Source organism: Amblyomma maculatum, chromosome 3 (assembly GCF_055883805.1).
Source record: "Amblyomma maculatum isolate TAMU_Amacu chromosome 3, ASM5588380v1, whole genome shotgun sequence".
Lineage (NCBI taxonomy): Eukaryota > Metazoa > Arthropoda > Arachnida > Ixodida > Ixodidae > Amblyomma > Amblyomma maculatum.
Genome location: NC_139346.1, coordinates 34213399 through 34229877, shown reverse-complemented (window position 1 = coordinate 34229877; position 16479 = coordinate 34213399). Strand labels below are relative to the sequence as shown.

At 47.3% G+C, this 16479-nt stretch overlaps 1 protein-coding gene across 1 annotated transcript in view; it reads right to left on the bottom strand.

The window, feature by feature from the left end:
* Positions 1-16479, bottom strand: part of LOC146194485 (solute carrier family 22 member 7-like) — a 177507-nt gene that overhangs the window by 16658 nt on the left and 144370 nt on the right. Inside the window, exon 5 of the mRNA XM_084596570.1 lies at positions 11341-12392. Within this exon, the coding sequence (XP_084452696.1) occupies positions 11341-12392 (1052 nt within the window). The remainder of the gene's footprint in view (positions 1-11340; positions 12393-16479) is intronic.

Genomic DNA, 16479 nt, shown 5'->3' with positions numbered 1-16479 from the left:
GTGGAGAGAGCGTACGGCATGTATGCCGTACTTTTATTTTAAAAAATTAAGGACCTGGGTCCTAGATTATGGCCAACCCACCGGAGTTGGATCTTATTGATCAACGGGTTTGATTGCCGGCGTAATTTTGAGGCGCATTATGTGAAGCGATAGCCCTCATGTCTTTGTCGTTGCCATCACAAAGTAGCCATCAGACCCGGTTGAGTAGTTCAGTCCAGTCAAGCAGAACTGGCGACTCCGTGCTCTGCACGTAAGCTTTCCTCTGTGTGAGAAAGCAGTTCTCGGTGTCAGATATGTTTTGTGCATGAGATGTACCCTTTTGCTAGGGTGGTGGCAGCTCTGTGTGAGGCCGCCAGTGTAAATTCGGTTGTTTTTGTGCATACTCTGTAAATATATCTTCTCCCTCCGTTCAACACCAAGATTGCCTGACTTGTCATATTCCTTCGTCTGCCGAATCATGCTTCTGAACAATCGGAAGGCGACACCTATTCATCACTGCTGTCATGGTATAGCATTCGCTGCGCTCAATACTTTTCCGTGGCCGGTCCGTAGCCATTTTGTCAGAAATTAGATTTTTGGTAATACGTATATAACAAAACATTGAGGTACTCGAATCTGCATCCTTGCTTACAACTTGTTTTCATAAAACAAAACGTGCTGCCAAAGAATGGCTACAAATGAATTACAGGAGGCTGCAATTGATTTCAAGTAATTAACTGCTTGAAAGGCGTTGCGAAGAATTATGAAAATGACACACAAAGGCTACACCTACACTTAGCGGAGACGCTATAAAACTCTGCGGAGAGCACGCAGATGACCGGCTTCTGTTGTTTATACAGGACAGCGAATAAATGTATCGGAGAGCGGCCGAAAAAAAATTGGTTTGGATTAATTTGGTGTGGTTTATTGGGTTCAACGTTGCAGAAACTCAGACTATATATAAGGGATGCTGTAGCGTAGGGTTCCAAAAATTTACACTATCTTGTGTTGGGGTACACAGTCTCCGCCTTTAAAATGATAACGCGACAGCGTTAAAGCATCCACCTGCGGCTTCCTCTGTGCGTCATCGTTCGCTTACTACACAGGGTTGTTCAATTCTAGTTATAACACGATCAGTGCTCTAAAACCGCCATTGCGTCGAAACAAACCACGCAGTAGAGTGGTGGGCCGTACGAAGCATCACCTCCGGATCCATCTGTGCTTCTTATCGCTTTGCTCCCTTGTGCGCCTGCGTCGGACGCAATGTTTCTTCGAAATCAGTGACCGCGTTATACTGGAAGTGGTGACCCTGTTACTCGCTTCAACATTTATCGCTAAATTAGTTTACACTCCATTAATTATCTCCCGCATTCACATTAGTATGCAGTCCTAATCTACCACACTACGTGCAAGGCCACCCGACATAGAAAAAATGCCCCGTTATAAAACCAAGTCGCACGAGGTGCCCAACTTCGAATCTAAAAGTCATGGAGGGTTAGAATTTGAATCACACTCCCATATCAGGGGTCTAGCCCCGGTTTGCAACACATGTGCACTCGTCATTGTGACGTGGTGTCGTGACATCACGTAATTTGCCGACCAATCAGTGCATGATCCTGTCACCTGGCTGCATCCACTTAAAAATAAATACCATGCTCATGGCTTAACAGTCACCAAGCGGAATCCGTCAACCTGGACACCAACAATTTATACGATGAGACGTCTAGGGTTATCGCAATAAACGGGAACCTGACACAATTATTCTTCAAACATAAGCACTCTTTCGCATACTGCAGACACCGAAAGGACATATGTTACTGTGTTACCAGTGCATTATATTCACTGACTGCCCAATAAAATCTGACATCTACTGCGAGAAAGACACAGGCGTTAGTTCAGATGCAGGTGCCAAGGGATAAACGACGCAGATATACACAAACTAACAGTGGTGAGAATGACCATACTCCCATTGTGACCAAATTTTGTCCATTAAAATCTATTAAAGAAGTCTCAGAAGAAGGCTGCAGAATACTTACTGTCAGTCGGGTCAGGGCCTTTCGCGCACTCCACAGATGGTCTGTCAGGCATCCCTCAGGCGGCAGTGCAGCGAATTGCATAATTGTGAATAAGTAACAAAATACATGCTATAACTACAAGTCGTACATCATTGGATAGCTTATGCCATGTCCAACAGCACTGGACTAGCCGCACGTTTTAATTATTTGCCGCTAATTGCATCATTCTGAATAAATATTAAATTACATGCTATATTAGCTACAAGTCGTATATCGTTGGATAGCTTATGCCATGTCCAACAGCACTGGACTAGCCGCACGTTTTAATTATTTGCCGCTAATTGCCTAATTCTGAATAAATAATAAATACATGCTAAAGCTACAAGCCGTATATCGTTGAATAGCTTTATGTCAAGTCCAACAGCACTGAACTAGCTGCACATTCTAATTATTTACCGCTAGTCGTGCTAAATAATTCCTGCTAATTGCAATAATGTTTGTATATTACAACTGTACTCAATATAGGCTACACAACGATATATGACTTGAAAGGTTAGCATTCAATTCAGGTTTAATCACAATTCACTAATTAGCGGTAATTAAGACGTGCAGTTAGTCTAGAGCACTTGTACTCGGCATAAGCTATCCTACGATATATGACTTGTAGCCAGTGCATGTATTTTAACATTTATGGACAATTATCTAATTAGCATAATTAGGAATTAAGTCAATCCAGCGCACTTATAATTGACATATGCTGTCTAAAGACATATGACTCGATGATGTGTAAGATCTAAAGATCATTAGCAGTTAATTAATTCACCGTGTTTAATTAGGACTTGCTCAGCTGGTAGCCCACAGCATTGCATTAGAACTTAAAAATCTTTTAAGCACTGGAAACACACTGATGACGCCCGCGAACAGCGCTTCCAAGCGTTTGGCAAGCCAATTCTTGCCCACCATAAGATGGCCGCCGCAGGCTTCACCCCAGCATTGCCCGGTTTAGGGAACTTCCACTCCAGTAGTTTTTTTTTATATCCTGCTTGGTCGTTACCCAGATGGAGATGTCGTCTGCATACAGGGCATAATACAGGGACGGAATGGCAGCAAGGAGCGCTGGAAGTCTCGCCATTACAAGATTGAATAATGTGGGCGAAAGAAGCGCGCCTTGTGGTACACCCATATTGTTAGGTCTTGGATTGTTAACATGGTCGCCTACTTTAATTTTGTACGCTGGGTGGGCAAGAAAGTTCCTAATGAACGTGAGCAGACGGCCACGAACTCCAGCTAACTTAGCGCTCTCGATGAGTCATATGCTTTGCGGACATCTACGGCAAACACGGCTCTAGGTTGCACCGACGAGTTCATGTACGTAAAAAAATCTGATGCCACAGCATGAGAAGCACGTCCTGGGCGTTTAGCCCCCAGCGGAATCTCGTTTGGCGAGGATGAAACAAAGTTTTTTTATAGAAGCCGAAGAAGGCGCTCCAGGACCATGCATTCTATAATCTTGCACAGGTTGCCGGTCAGTGCTGAGTAAATTGGGTGGCTTTCTCGACTTAGGAATCGGTATAATAACCGATTCTCTCCGGGGTCTAGAAAATGTACCCGGCCTCCATATGTTGTTTATGGCATCGAGAAAGCGCTAAATATTGCCTTCCGGAAGGTTGCGAAATTCCGAGGCAGTAATTCCGTCTGGTCCTGGTGAATTGGTGGTGTTTGCCCTTGTTAAAGCTGTGTGCAGCTCAAAAATATTAAAAGGTTGATCCAAATCCTGCTGAAGTGGTATATTACAAATTGGAGTATTCTAAGTGTGAGTCATTGGCGTAAATTGAAGGATCCGGTATATTTGCAAGTTAGGGGAAAAACATGTGACCAGCCTGATAGCCAGCCGTTCACCTGTTATGCGCATGCGAAGAGCCGTTGCTTCTGCTGCAATACAGCGTTTTTATTTCCCTTGCCACGTGCGGAGCACCTGCCATATATGGGTAGCGCACTCATGTTACCATTAAAACTTGAGCCGAAATCATGCCATCGATCCGTGGACAATTTGTTGGCGTAATCGTACGCCTCAGTCATAATTAAGCTCAGACGGCACCTTAGGAATGACGTTCTTCCTTTTGCTCTCTACTCACGCAGGGCGTCAAGGCGTTGTTCCCAAGGATTTACGAGATGAAGGCCAGGGGAAGGTGTGCCCTCCATCACTTGGTACTTCTTCGTTGCTAACAACTTGGCCTGCCGCATTTCCTGTACAAGTTGAAACTCTGGACCTGAGCTCGGTTTGCCGCCGGATCTTCAACGCTCGGCTCCAGTTGCTTCCGGAACACTTCCCAATTGACTACACTGGCCATACGTCTAAATCGTGTTGTCGTACGATCCTGAAGTGTAATAAATATAGGAGCTGATCCCTCTCGCACGTGGTCGGGCACACATCGGAAGTTAAACAGTAATTTGATTCTGGTTAAACCTGGTAAGTTGCGCAAACAATACTGTAATATTGCGTTTAAGGTTCGGCACGTAGTGTAGCATCGCCGATGCTTCTCCGTGTAAGACTGTATAGCAACTGATTTACCCCGACGCGAACTCCTCTTTCTCTCTTTCCTCTTTTACTCCTGTTAGCCATCGTCTTTTATTGCGTATTTTGTTACTGGGCAATTCCTTCTCCTGGGCGGCGGCCGTCTGCCCTTTGAACCCTAATTGTGCGTCGCGACTATTTGCTTTGGCGCACGTGCCTGGATTTTGACGCGCGCATGCAACATTGGGCCTTGCTTGCATCGCATGCGGTGAGAGAGTGCGATCCGGGGAACGAAAGGAGTGCGAAGTGCAAGAGGACTGGGAGAGTGGTGTGTCAGCTTTCGTTCTAATGCTAGCACTGCCCGCTTCCTCCCTTCCCTTACGGCGCGATTCCGGTGTCGACGCAGCTGCAGCTCAAAGTCAATCATGTCGTACGCCGGGTGCACGCGACGGCTCGAAACCTGGCGCAGTATTGCTTACGGAATAAAATCGGGATGGCTCGCCCATTTACGTTCAGTCGTGGTGTCACCTTGGAGATAATTCTGAATAACGCAGGTAGTTTGGGTGCGTCCTTTGAAGAGACTGAAATATGTCGCATTCATCGTGCGCACAAAGTTTGATCCTTGATGCGTGTCTCTCCTCGATCCCCATTCATTGTGTTGTATGTTGAAGTCACAGCCAATCAGGCTAACAGAACCAGAATGCCCCTTTTGAAAGTCCGAGATCCAAGACCAATCAAATTTACACTGCTTCGAATAGAAGGTCGTACTTAAACCGACACAACCACTACTTCGCGTTTAGACAGCTTAAGGACGGCCCCAACGATCTCCTTGTAAGGTGTATACCATCGTCTCAGATTTAGTGCAGCATGTTGAACGTGCATGGCCACCAGAACCGTTGCATTTCCTTTATAGGCTACTCCACGCCGCATGGTGCCGTCTAGGCTAGGCACTGGTTGTTGGTAATGCCGTATGGTTGGCTCCTGATACGTTATATAACCTGGAAGTGTTGGAGTTGGTACTCGGGTTTCTTGCAGTAGGATCACAGTAGGACTCATCCCCGCCGGGTAGCGGAGCAAAAACTCTGCCTTTTTGCACGCAAAAGAGCGGCAGTTCCACTGAAGGAACCATGTGCTCCTGGCTGCAGGCTAGACGTTTAGCTCGAGCCCGCCATGGTGACGTTCCAGAAGAACTTGAGTAGGCCTTATGAACTGGTTTTGGCTTGCCCTTATGGCTTTCAGAGCAGCAACCATTTGGTTTCGGCTGCGCTCCAAACGATCCATACGCTAAGCAAAAAGCGAGAAAAGATTGTGGTGGGTTGGCGTGGCCTCGCGAGCAGAATGGAGCTGGTGGTATGCCTTAGAAAACTGGTTAATGGGCTGCTGCCCTATCGCAAGCGAGGCGTCCTTACGGGACACGGTGAATGGGTTGGTAACTGCTGTAGACGGTTCAGAGCGCAGAATTTGCAGGAGGGTGGGCCTTACGAGAATTCTGAGCATGTCGGTAAGCGGTGGAACCTGTCATGCTGCCTATCGCTGGTGGCGGTCGAACTGTTGAAGATGCTGGGGCACGGCTTCCCTGTGTGACATTGCAACCTGGAATATTAGCCACCTGAGCAGCGGCTCCGACAGTTGCCGTTTTACTGCTGCTCTTGCGTCGCCGGCGCAGCCGACAGCGCTTCTGGACGACATCGATGGCGGCTGTTGTAACGTTGGAGCTGGCCACGTTATGAGCATTAAAGAGGGGACACCGTGGATGTGCTGGCTCATGGTTTCGGTTACATTTGTGGAATCTGAGCGCTGGAATGTTATCGCTAGTATTGCGTGTCGTAGTGCCGCCTGCTGCACACTTTGCTTGAAGTTTTGCACGCAGGTTCTGCATTGCTTGCCGACGTGCAGTACATCGTGGGTCAGTCGCTAGATGACTACTTTGCCGTTTTTGCATACTGTGTTATCGCCAGGCCTACAGACATCGGATTCATTTTGCTGGTCATGCTGTGGGCTGCCACATTTACCACAGCGCCTTCTGTGTGTGTTGGGACATGCATTTTGGCGGTGTACAATATAGTGGCACACGTTCCATATTGTGACCCGCGTAGTATACGTGTAGACCTTGACTTCGCACAGCCCAAAATACATATTCTTGCTGGCGCAGTTTGTCCTTGAAAAGTGACCAAACTGTGCCCCTGTTGCCCATGGGTCTTGCAACAATGATGCGATGGGTGCTGCAGTGGAGGCGACGTATAAGCTCCTGAGGGCTAAAACCGGCAAGTCCGTGGAGCACACCACGTGTGGCGTTGGCTGGTACCGGTTCATACGTTTCCACCAGAATTATGTGGTCAGAAATTACACATAGCTTGTTTAGTTTTAGGATTGCATCCTTGATGTGGCAGTTGGTTGTAGGGAAGACTATGATGTTCGAACAGGCCTGAAGTTTGTAGCGAAGTATCCCAGTGAAGGCGAACTTCTTATGCAACTCCATCACTATGTCGTCAAGACGTTGTCAATCCGGTACTGCTCTTTTGGTTGCAAAATTACCGTGCAGGTGCGCAGCGCCTCACGCGGTGGAGCCAAGGCAAGATGGCACCGGCGTATTCTTTTGTTGGCTGTGCTCCAAGGGTGTTCTGTCCGCGGCGTCGTAGCATCGGTGCTTGCGACGTCAGCAAGGTCCACATTGTTAGAGTCGCCTGCAATTGCATCTGCGGGCAGTTGTGCAGCCGTTTGCTCATGTTGTGGCTTACTGGCTGTAGTTACCCGCAATGAGGGACGCGACGCATGTTCGGATGACGCTGGTAGTGGCGGCTGGCACCAGCTCGGACCCGTCATTGGCTCAGGTGAAGTCCCGGGAAAGGATGAGCGTGCCGTTACTTCATCGCCGCTGGGTCTGCCGTTAAGCTCCAAAACTGTTCTGCAGCAGCCTCAGGCTGATTGGCGGAAGAAGAACCCTGATTCTTGACCTTTTTGGGCGGTTCAAGCGCGTCCTCCGTCAGCGGCGAAAAACGATTGGCGTAAGGCGCCATGGCACGGCCGGCTTGACTAGTCTTAGGGCTGGCCTGATGATGAACGAGGGCCCAAAAGCGCTCCTGCTGGATTCCTTGGAGGTGGTTTCGACCGACGACTCGGCGATTCCCGCATTAGTGGTGGACGCGTGCTCCACAAAGTGCATTATAAATAGCCAGAAAATTAGGAGGCAGGCGTAAGCTCTACACACTCAGACTTATTCTTCTTTGTCTGGAATACATCAAATTCGCATTACATCACGCAGTAAAATATTCAGGGAGCGTTACTGCACATCTCAATGTACCTGAATCCCCTGGGTCTTCGCCTCTCATCTGAAAAGAGCGTTGCTATGGCTTTCACAAGAAAAAGAATGACTCGACAGCCGCTCCTTCTGGGTGGACGGCCACTGCCGTATATACGATCACAGCGATACCTAGGTGTTACTATTGACAGTATTCTCTCTTGGGCACCTCAGATTAAAACAATTGCCCACGATTCCGTTACTTCCTAATGCGAAGTTTGAGCGCAGCACATCAACTGTTTCAGCTTTTCGATAAATTGAGGCAAAGATTTCAATCGACACGTATGTACAATTGCAGACAACGTTTTTTTTTTTAATTTTTCACGCGCATTTCTTCAAGAAACACTCCACTAACAGTTCTTGGCTGTCATGAAGGAAGCTTTGTGGTCGGAGAAATGAATAGAGCAATTGAGTTACCGGGAGGTTGCGAGAGGCAGCGCGTGGGTCCATAGGAACGTTGCGCGACTAACAGATAGCAGCGACTCGCTGACGCCGCTAGCGAGTGAAGCTAATGAGAACGGGATGCACGCACCCTGATCCGCTTAGCGAGTGGACGTTTTGGCAACCGCAGAGCACCCTCGCCGCCACTCAGGAAGAGGGGGGGGGGGGGGTGGCCCTCTTTCGGTATAGCGGCGATGGTGTTCTACGCAGCACGATGTCTTGACTCGCTAGCCGCATCAGTCAGTCGCTGCTAGCGCGGCCTCCGGAGAACCCCCCCCCCCTCCTTTCCTCGTGTTCTCCGGTTGCTGCGCGCTCCTGCCCCCATCATTCGCCGCTTAGTGTACCCCCCCCCTCCCCTCTGCCTCCGAGGCTCCGGTTTCCGAAGCGCAAAAGGGGGCGGAACTGGATACGAGACCGACGATGCCGACGCCGCCGCGAAACCCAGGAACGGGCGCCAAAGAGCTATGCTCTACAACAATCCCAGAGAGGATCATTGCAGCATCGCAGGTTTTCAGATTTATGTGGGAACACGATGCGGCAGCAACTGCCGGTCGATGATTCTGCTTGAAAAAGGCTACGTTTAAGGAGCGTTATGCTACTATTTACCAGAGCTTCAAGTATTATCTCCTACAATCAAGAAGATTTTTGAAGCAGCGTGGAACAACAGTTTGCGAATATGCCTTGTACTCCCAAAGGAATCCTCTGCATCAGGAATACCTGTGCAAGCAAAACGTCTCCCGCTAGATGTGACTGCTGCCCAAAAAGCTATACATACCCATCTCCACAATTTCCTTGAAGGGAAGAAGCACTCCTTACAACGTGCCCACCTAACTCACTGCAACTCTAGCTTTGGACAAGCTTTATAGTTCTTGCCCCTGCCTACTATTACCCAATCACAAAATCTACCACCTCCCAGCTTTTCTCCGTGGACACTATGATCTCTAAAAGTGAATATCTCTGTTCCTGGCGTCAATACTAAGAGCCGCATGCCACAGGCAGCACTTCTGCAAGCCGCTCTCGCCTACTTAAGTAAGGAATATGCCCATTGCACCAACATATCCACCGACGGTTCACCTACTCAAGACACTTCTTCCTGTGTCCTTCATGTGCCCTCAACAAACCATGTCCTGTCTTACTGGCTGAAACGGAAAACATTATCTACGACAGTTGATCTCCAAGGTATTAAAGAAGCTTTTTCCTATATCTTCAATTATTCCAAAGCATCTCTGCAAATCTTCAATAACCTGCTGAAGAAAACCAATTATCAGTCATGTCATCAGGTATCTACTTCATTTGGCCGGAGGTAACTGCATAACATTTCAGTGGATACCAGCCCACTGTGGCATTAAAGTCAATGAAAAAGCAGATGAAGCGGCTCGTAAATGTCCCCAACATCAAAGATTCATTCAGCCGTTCTTCACGAAAACTGATGCATCCCAACTGGCTATGGCTCAACTGAAACTGTAGAACATATCCTGCTTGAGTGTGCTGCGTACGCGGACGGGCGTGCGTACTATGAACATAGCATGAAGAGGCTCTCCCCAGTGCCTTTAACAATATACTGTGCTTTAGGTTACTTAGCCTGCCCTATGCAACAGAGACTCGCTATTAATTTTTATTTACGTGTTTGAAAGAGATCAAAGTTCTTGCAAGCTCTAAATTCACCTTGAATGTTACCCTCAGGTATTTTTCACGCTGTGAATCCTATAAGCACATTTGTCGGATTATACATTTCATCATTTCATTTCATATCAGTACTCCACGATGCCCCTTACAACGCATTTAATGGCAGCATTTTATCTCCCCCTTCATTTCTGTTATTCTCCTCACCATTCTATTCCTATCTTTCCCTACCCGATTTTCTTTCCTACACGAAGTAGCATGCCAGCGAAATCTAAACGCCGCCTAAATTCTGTTTTTCATTAACGGGTCTCTCTCTCTCTTGCCGTGAACTCAAGCACGTAATGATATTGGACGTCTGGAAAACAATAAGGAAAGAAATAGAGATATGCCAAGGTAGCCAAAGCTGGCTAAGCCTAGCCAGGTCTGTTCAGAAGAAAGGTACGCACGCATAGTTGAGGCCAGCTTTGGCCAAGTGGAGCCGACCTAAGCATGCGCCATTTACTCGAAACACGGAAGGCCAGCTGCTGTCGGTATTATAGTAAAAACTATGGACTACCTTAGCAAAAAAAGTAAAAACAGGCAGTGGTAGTGTTTAAATGAAATACTAAATTTATCGATATACCATTCAGGCACGTGCCGCCGCTTCTACGTTGCGAGAGATTTGTGGTCTAACTATCCTTGCACTGCTATGTGATTTTTGTCGTTCTTACTAATTTTGTACTCAGAACAATACTGTTCACGTCTTTGTTTTTATTGTTGTGGGATACACAAGTACACCTTGTTTGCCGATACAAGCTTCTGCTATTCGAAAAACAGTTGTTTGCTTTAGGTTTTTGTACAGTTTCGTTGTGAAATAAAAGGTCAAATGTCAAAACATCAAAACGCGGTTAACTATACAAAAGAGAGAGTCCGAACTTCGGTTGATTAAAAAAAAGACAGAGGCGCAAGAAAAACAGCGTCTGTGGACTCCTTATGCAAGCTTGAGGCTGTGCATTGCGGTCTGCAATTCAGAGCATCCTGGCTTATGTTTTAGAAGCATAGTATGTGCTTGCAGGAAAGTTCCGCGATGTAAACAGTCTAGTGAAAATCACGAAAGAAGAAGCTTCTAATTATATAAAGAGCAATGCTCTTAAGGCCTACGAATGTTCACTAGAAAAGCGTGTTTCTTCAAGTATCTACCCTGAAAACCAGAGAGCAACAATGAGCATGCTAACTCTGCATACAGTGTTGCAACCAGTCCGCGTTCGGATGGGGTAACTGGAGATATACGAAAACAAATGAAAGAGCAGAAAAGGTGCGCGGTGAGGAGCAAACAGTAACTGTGGAAAAAAGGCAGCCGTATTCCCGAGGCACGTGTTATTTTGTGCGGATCGGAAAAAGATATGCAGAACTCCTTCGAATGAAAGAAGGTGCAAGGGAGGAATACGGTAATTCCAACAACGATCGCTGTGGCGACGAGGGTCCGCTACTGGCATAACGGTGTCGGTGCGGAGACAGTGATGCCTTAATCACCTCCTTGCGCTCTTGGGGTGTAAGCACTTCCGGCAGCTTCCTTTTTGGCTTGTGCATCACGAACACCTCTGGCAGCAACTGGATGGCGACTGCGGTGAGCACAACGAGCAGAGCCATAGCAAGTTCGATGGCCAACAGTGCGTCAGCACCGTCAGTGAGTGCTAGAGCGGCAGCCATCAGTCCGCCTAAACGGCCAATGTCGAACGACACTGCCATCCCTATGCTGCGCATGGCTGTAGGGTACACTTCAGCCGTGAAGCCGTAGTTGATGCTGTGTGCACAGAAGCACACACATTGGACTATCATTGTGGACAGTCGCGCCGCCTGCTCTTGGGCATTGTAGGTGAATGCTGCCTGGAGGATCAGGAACACTCCCAAAAGGACGAGGCCGACTGAGAGTGCGCTGCGATGTCCCCTCAGGTGCATATACAAGCAGGTCAAGGCGTAACAAAGCGATTGCATGCAGATGTGCACTAGTTCAAGGATCCCGTTCGAGGGCTTGGCTGGCCGCAGCGCAGACGCGTACAAGGTGAGGGTTAGTGTGAACCAGGACAGCGCCACGGTGACGACCTGAGTGTGAGCGGATGCTGCCCTCAGTCTGGCGTCGAACCCAGAGCTCGGAGCCTTTTCCTCTACCTTTGCCAGCTGCTCGAGAAGAACCCGGTAGCTGTTCTTGGCAAGCCTGTGATCGACGCCATTGTGGCCGGCCGCAGCCAACATCAGGTGCTCGGCTTCGTGCGTTCGCCACGTGGCTAGAAGCCAGATGGGGGACTCTTCAAGCAGGTAACAGCACAAGGCGAGGAGGCCGGTTGGAATCAGGATGAACGCTTGGACGAGGAACCAGTGAGGATGTAGCCAAGAGAGGGCTTCGAGCATGCGTGGAACTACCGTGAAGGGCAACCCGGTGTCGATGAGCCCGAAGACGGAGCGCCGCTCGCTGCCCGTCACCTCGTAAAGCAAGATGTACAGAAGAAGGACGATAGAGTGCGCTGAGCCAGAAACGGTGAGCCTGCGGAGATAATAGATGCAATTGCTGCGACAAATGCTGCCATTTGTCAAAGGCGGACTTTCAGGAACCGACTAATATAATATTAATTTGGTACCCAAACACACGCGGGCAAAAAGTTTCGCCGAAGCAGCAAGAGCTTTGACTCGAATCAAAATCGTGAAATTTTGTTCGTGATATTTTTCCGCCCCTCAAAACGATTAGTTAAGTCTGCCAAAAGGGGCTATGGGGGCGTCTTTTTGGTAATAAATAGCGCAAAAGTCCATCCCCGGAAGTATCTGTGTATATAGGGATTGATATAATGCAGGTTTCCAAAATGTGAATAAAGTACGCTGACAAACTCTTTCATATACCTTGCCCAAATTTTATGAATATGAAGCGCGCTGTAGGCGCGCAAGACACCGCGTTGCGACAAACTGTAGTTTTCATGCTTTCTTTTCGCTATTCAAACACTAGACAGACTTCAAGGAGAAATATTGAGCGTGCACATCGTTAGTTTGTTGAAACATAAGGTAAGGGCAGTTTTTGAACGTCTACCATTAAAATTTTTAACGTTCATTTACCACTCTTGCTTGTGCATTTCTTCCCTGTAAAATCAATCAAATTTACATTGATTTCTGTCGCATTCCTAGTCATTGTAGTTTTGAGGTCTCACATCGTTTATTGACCACTATCTGCTTTGCAAATTTTCTTTCCGCAGTTTTCTTGCGCGCGCGTGCTTTTTTTGTTTTGCTCTGCATAATTTGTGATTAGCGTGATGTTTTTCCTGTTATTGGAAATTTCTGTTTCCCAAGAAACTGATTATTGCATTACTTATTCAATGCTTGCAGTATGCATGATTGGATAAACGGATGGCGTATCAACTATAAACTCTATGGTGTTATTTATGGGCTTGGCATCTGTTTCGAGACGTTCCTTTCAACAGCTCAAAACCTAAAGCAGGACACTATGATTACTTTATCATGAGAAAAATGCAAATATAGTACGCACCACAATATACATAAACAAACTCTATTTATCGTTTTCTTTCTTTTGCTCTCAGGCCAATGCATGTTCCGGCTCAGCGAAACAGCGAGTTCGACTCGTACCCTTGTGTCGGCCTGAGTCTGTGGAGTTCTGTAGCCTAGAAGTCGTCACAGCATCCGACTGTCTTAATGCGGCAGCGTATGTCACTAATTTTCCGGTCGGCTAACGTGAAAGCAGAAACCTACCTCTCATTTCTATTTTTTATAGAATGCTACGCTGAACGACCAACCTATGAATGCCTGTTGTTTATCATAGGCGGTCGTTTGCTGAAATAGATGTCATGTGAGATTGTGAAGATGTGCGCAATGGCATAGACACATTTTTTCAATACATGCCCCATCTTTACAATCAATATTTTATAATTATAGTTTTACTTACGCTTCGATTCAAATTAAAACTTCATAAAATTCCTTTTTAAATAACCCATGGTATATGCAACTAAATATTTTACCCTTATCTTTTCCTTTAGACCAGTTTTGTTTCTGGGTACCGAGAAAAACTGCCACTGAGCGGATATCGGTGCAACTGGAAAAGTCAGGGCTGCAGGTGACGTTTACATTCGCTTCTGCTATTTTCGATGTCGCCGAAAGGATCAAATTCAAAAGGGAAGCAACATAAAATATCCGGAACACTCTGGCTCCTCTGCCTGACTCTTACATCCAGCGCACTCAACTGTCTTCTATCCACCGGGAAAGTCAAGCGCGCCTGTCGCACATGCGTCGTTAACTCAACTTTGTTTCTTCTATTTCCAGCACATGTTCACTTAAGGAATGTTATTTTCGCGCAATCATCGTTCTCCTTCTTTTTCAGTTTGTCATTGTCAGCTAGGCACTCCTGAAGGAAGTTCTAGGCACCAACATCGTTATAAGTTTAGCTTCCTGCGAACGTCAGGCCCAAAGAAAACATCTACTCCGTTGCCAAGAGGCGCCCAACACAAAAGCCGATAAGATGGACTCCATTGCTTCTGATCACAATCTGCTAGACATATTGTTACTCAGACGTATTCGCTAGCCGTGCTGCAGAGGATGATGAAGTGCGATAGACTGTCGAGAGAGAGAGAGAGAGAGAGAGAGAGAGAAAGAGTAGACTTTGATTGTTTAACGGAACGCGGATGGTATCTTCAGTCCAGGATATCATTGGCCTGGGCTGTCTCCCGGGCCCTGGTGAGCAGGCTGCGCTGCTCAGAGAGACCTGTGTGGGCCAGCTCTGCCTCCCACTCCGCTTGGCTGAGTGCTCGAGCTTTATATTTCTGTAATTGCTCTTCGCAGTTCCATATCATGTGAAGGATGTCCGAGACTTCACCGCATGCAGTGCAGGTGTTATTTTTGAATTTTTAGGACCAGATTTTGTGGTACTTTGCTAGGTTTGGGAATGTCCTAGCCTGTATGTTCGTCCAGGGTACTGCCTCTTGTCTGCTGAGGTCTTTAGGGGGTTCTGCGTATCGTTTTCTTTCTAATTTGACGTATTGTATTAGTTCCCCGTATGTGAAAGGGGTTGAAAGCTCTGGGGCAGCTGACTGTCAAAGACGACGCTGAGGGGGGTGAGATCTGAGCTGCCATCAACTAAACTTAAGTTCTGCCCGAAAGACGAAGCGTTGTTCCCGCTTACCAATTGTACCATTTAAGCTCTGTCTACAGATGATCCAACTACAGCTCTTGCAGCCGCCCCTTCGTCCTCCACTTTGCGCCCTGATCCTGTTTACAGCATGATTACAGATGATGTTACCTGAATTCGCCGCTAAGTTACGCAAGCTTTTGCTTATTTATAGTGACCTTTCGACCTCGGCACCTGCCCATTTGGGAGGGTACCGAACTGCAGTTGTCACCAACCGCGCCGAAACCGGAGACAGCGGTCTTATTCACATGCGGCCCTATCGTGTTTCGCTTGCCGAGCGACGCGTCATTCAAACGCAGGTCGAGAAGATGTTGGCGAACGACATAATCGAGCCCCTGGGCATCAACTGTCGTATTGGTCAAGAAGAAAGATAACAGTTTTAGATTCTGCGTTGACTACCACTATTTGAATAAGATAACCAAAAAAGATGTATATCCTCTTCCGCTTATCGACGACGCGCTTGATAGTCTTTTCGTCCATCGACCTTTGTTCCGGCTATTGACAGATTTCTGTGTACAAAAGAGACCGTAAAAAAGCAGCGTTCGTCCCCCCTGACGGCCTCTATCAATTTAATGTCATACCTATTGGCCTTTGCAATGTCCCAGCAACCTTCGAACGCATGGTGGACTCTGCTCCGAGGCTTTAAGTCGAACACTTGTTTGTGTTATCTTTGTTATCTTGACGACGTAATTATTTTCTCCTCCACATTTGAAAGCCATTTTCTTCGCCTTTCTACAATTCTTGCGCGGTGTAGATGTTCCGGACTTCAAATAAACTCGAAGAAGTCCAGCTTCGGTCTATGAGAAATCAGTCCTTAGCCACTTGGTTAATGCTGCCGTCGTTCAGCCTGGCCCTTCCACTCCACGTTCATCCAGCCATGTTCGAATGTTTGTTGGCCTATGTTCTTATTCCCGACGATTCGTTCCAACCTTCGCAACCCTTGCTGGTCATCTCACTCGCCTCCTCAAGAAAGACGCTTAATCCCCTTGGGGGCCTGAACAAGTTGCAACTTTTTCGTAGCTTGAAGGTCCACTGAAACGGCCACCAAGAAGCCACTGATAAACGTGTTTAGTGTGTAGAACAAATCCTTTTGAGCATTAACCCAAAGTATAACTCCTTGGAAGAAAGCCAGCGATTTATTATTAATTTTTAAAAACAGCGTTTTTTTGAAATTCGTGGGTAGAGAGGTCGTCGCTATTTCCTTAAACCGTGACGTCACGGGTGAGTTGACTGGCAAGGCTTGCTCGAAGCTGCCATTCGCTGCGGCCACTGCAACCATGACGTCACGGACACACTTCCGGTAGCTGCGAAAGTCGTCTGCTGGTGCGCTGCTCGAACTCTGTTCGGGCTGTTACACAGCTCGCCGCCCTTATCGGTTAGGTGGCCATTGCCCATTAAGTGCAACAACCGAAGCGACGCAGAGATCGGCAGAACGAAGCTGCATTTACAA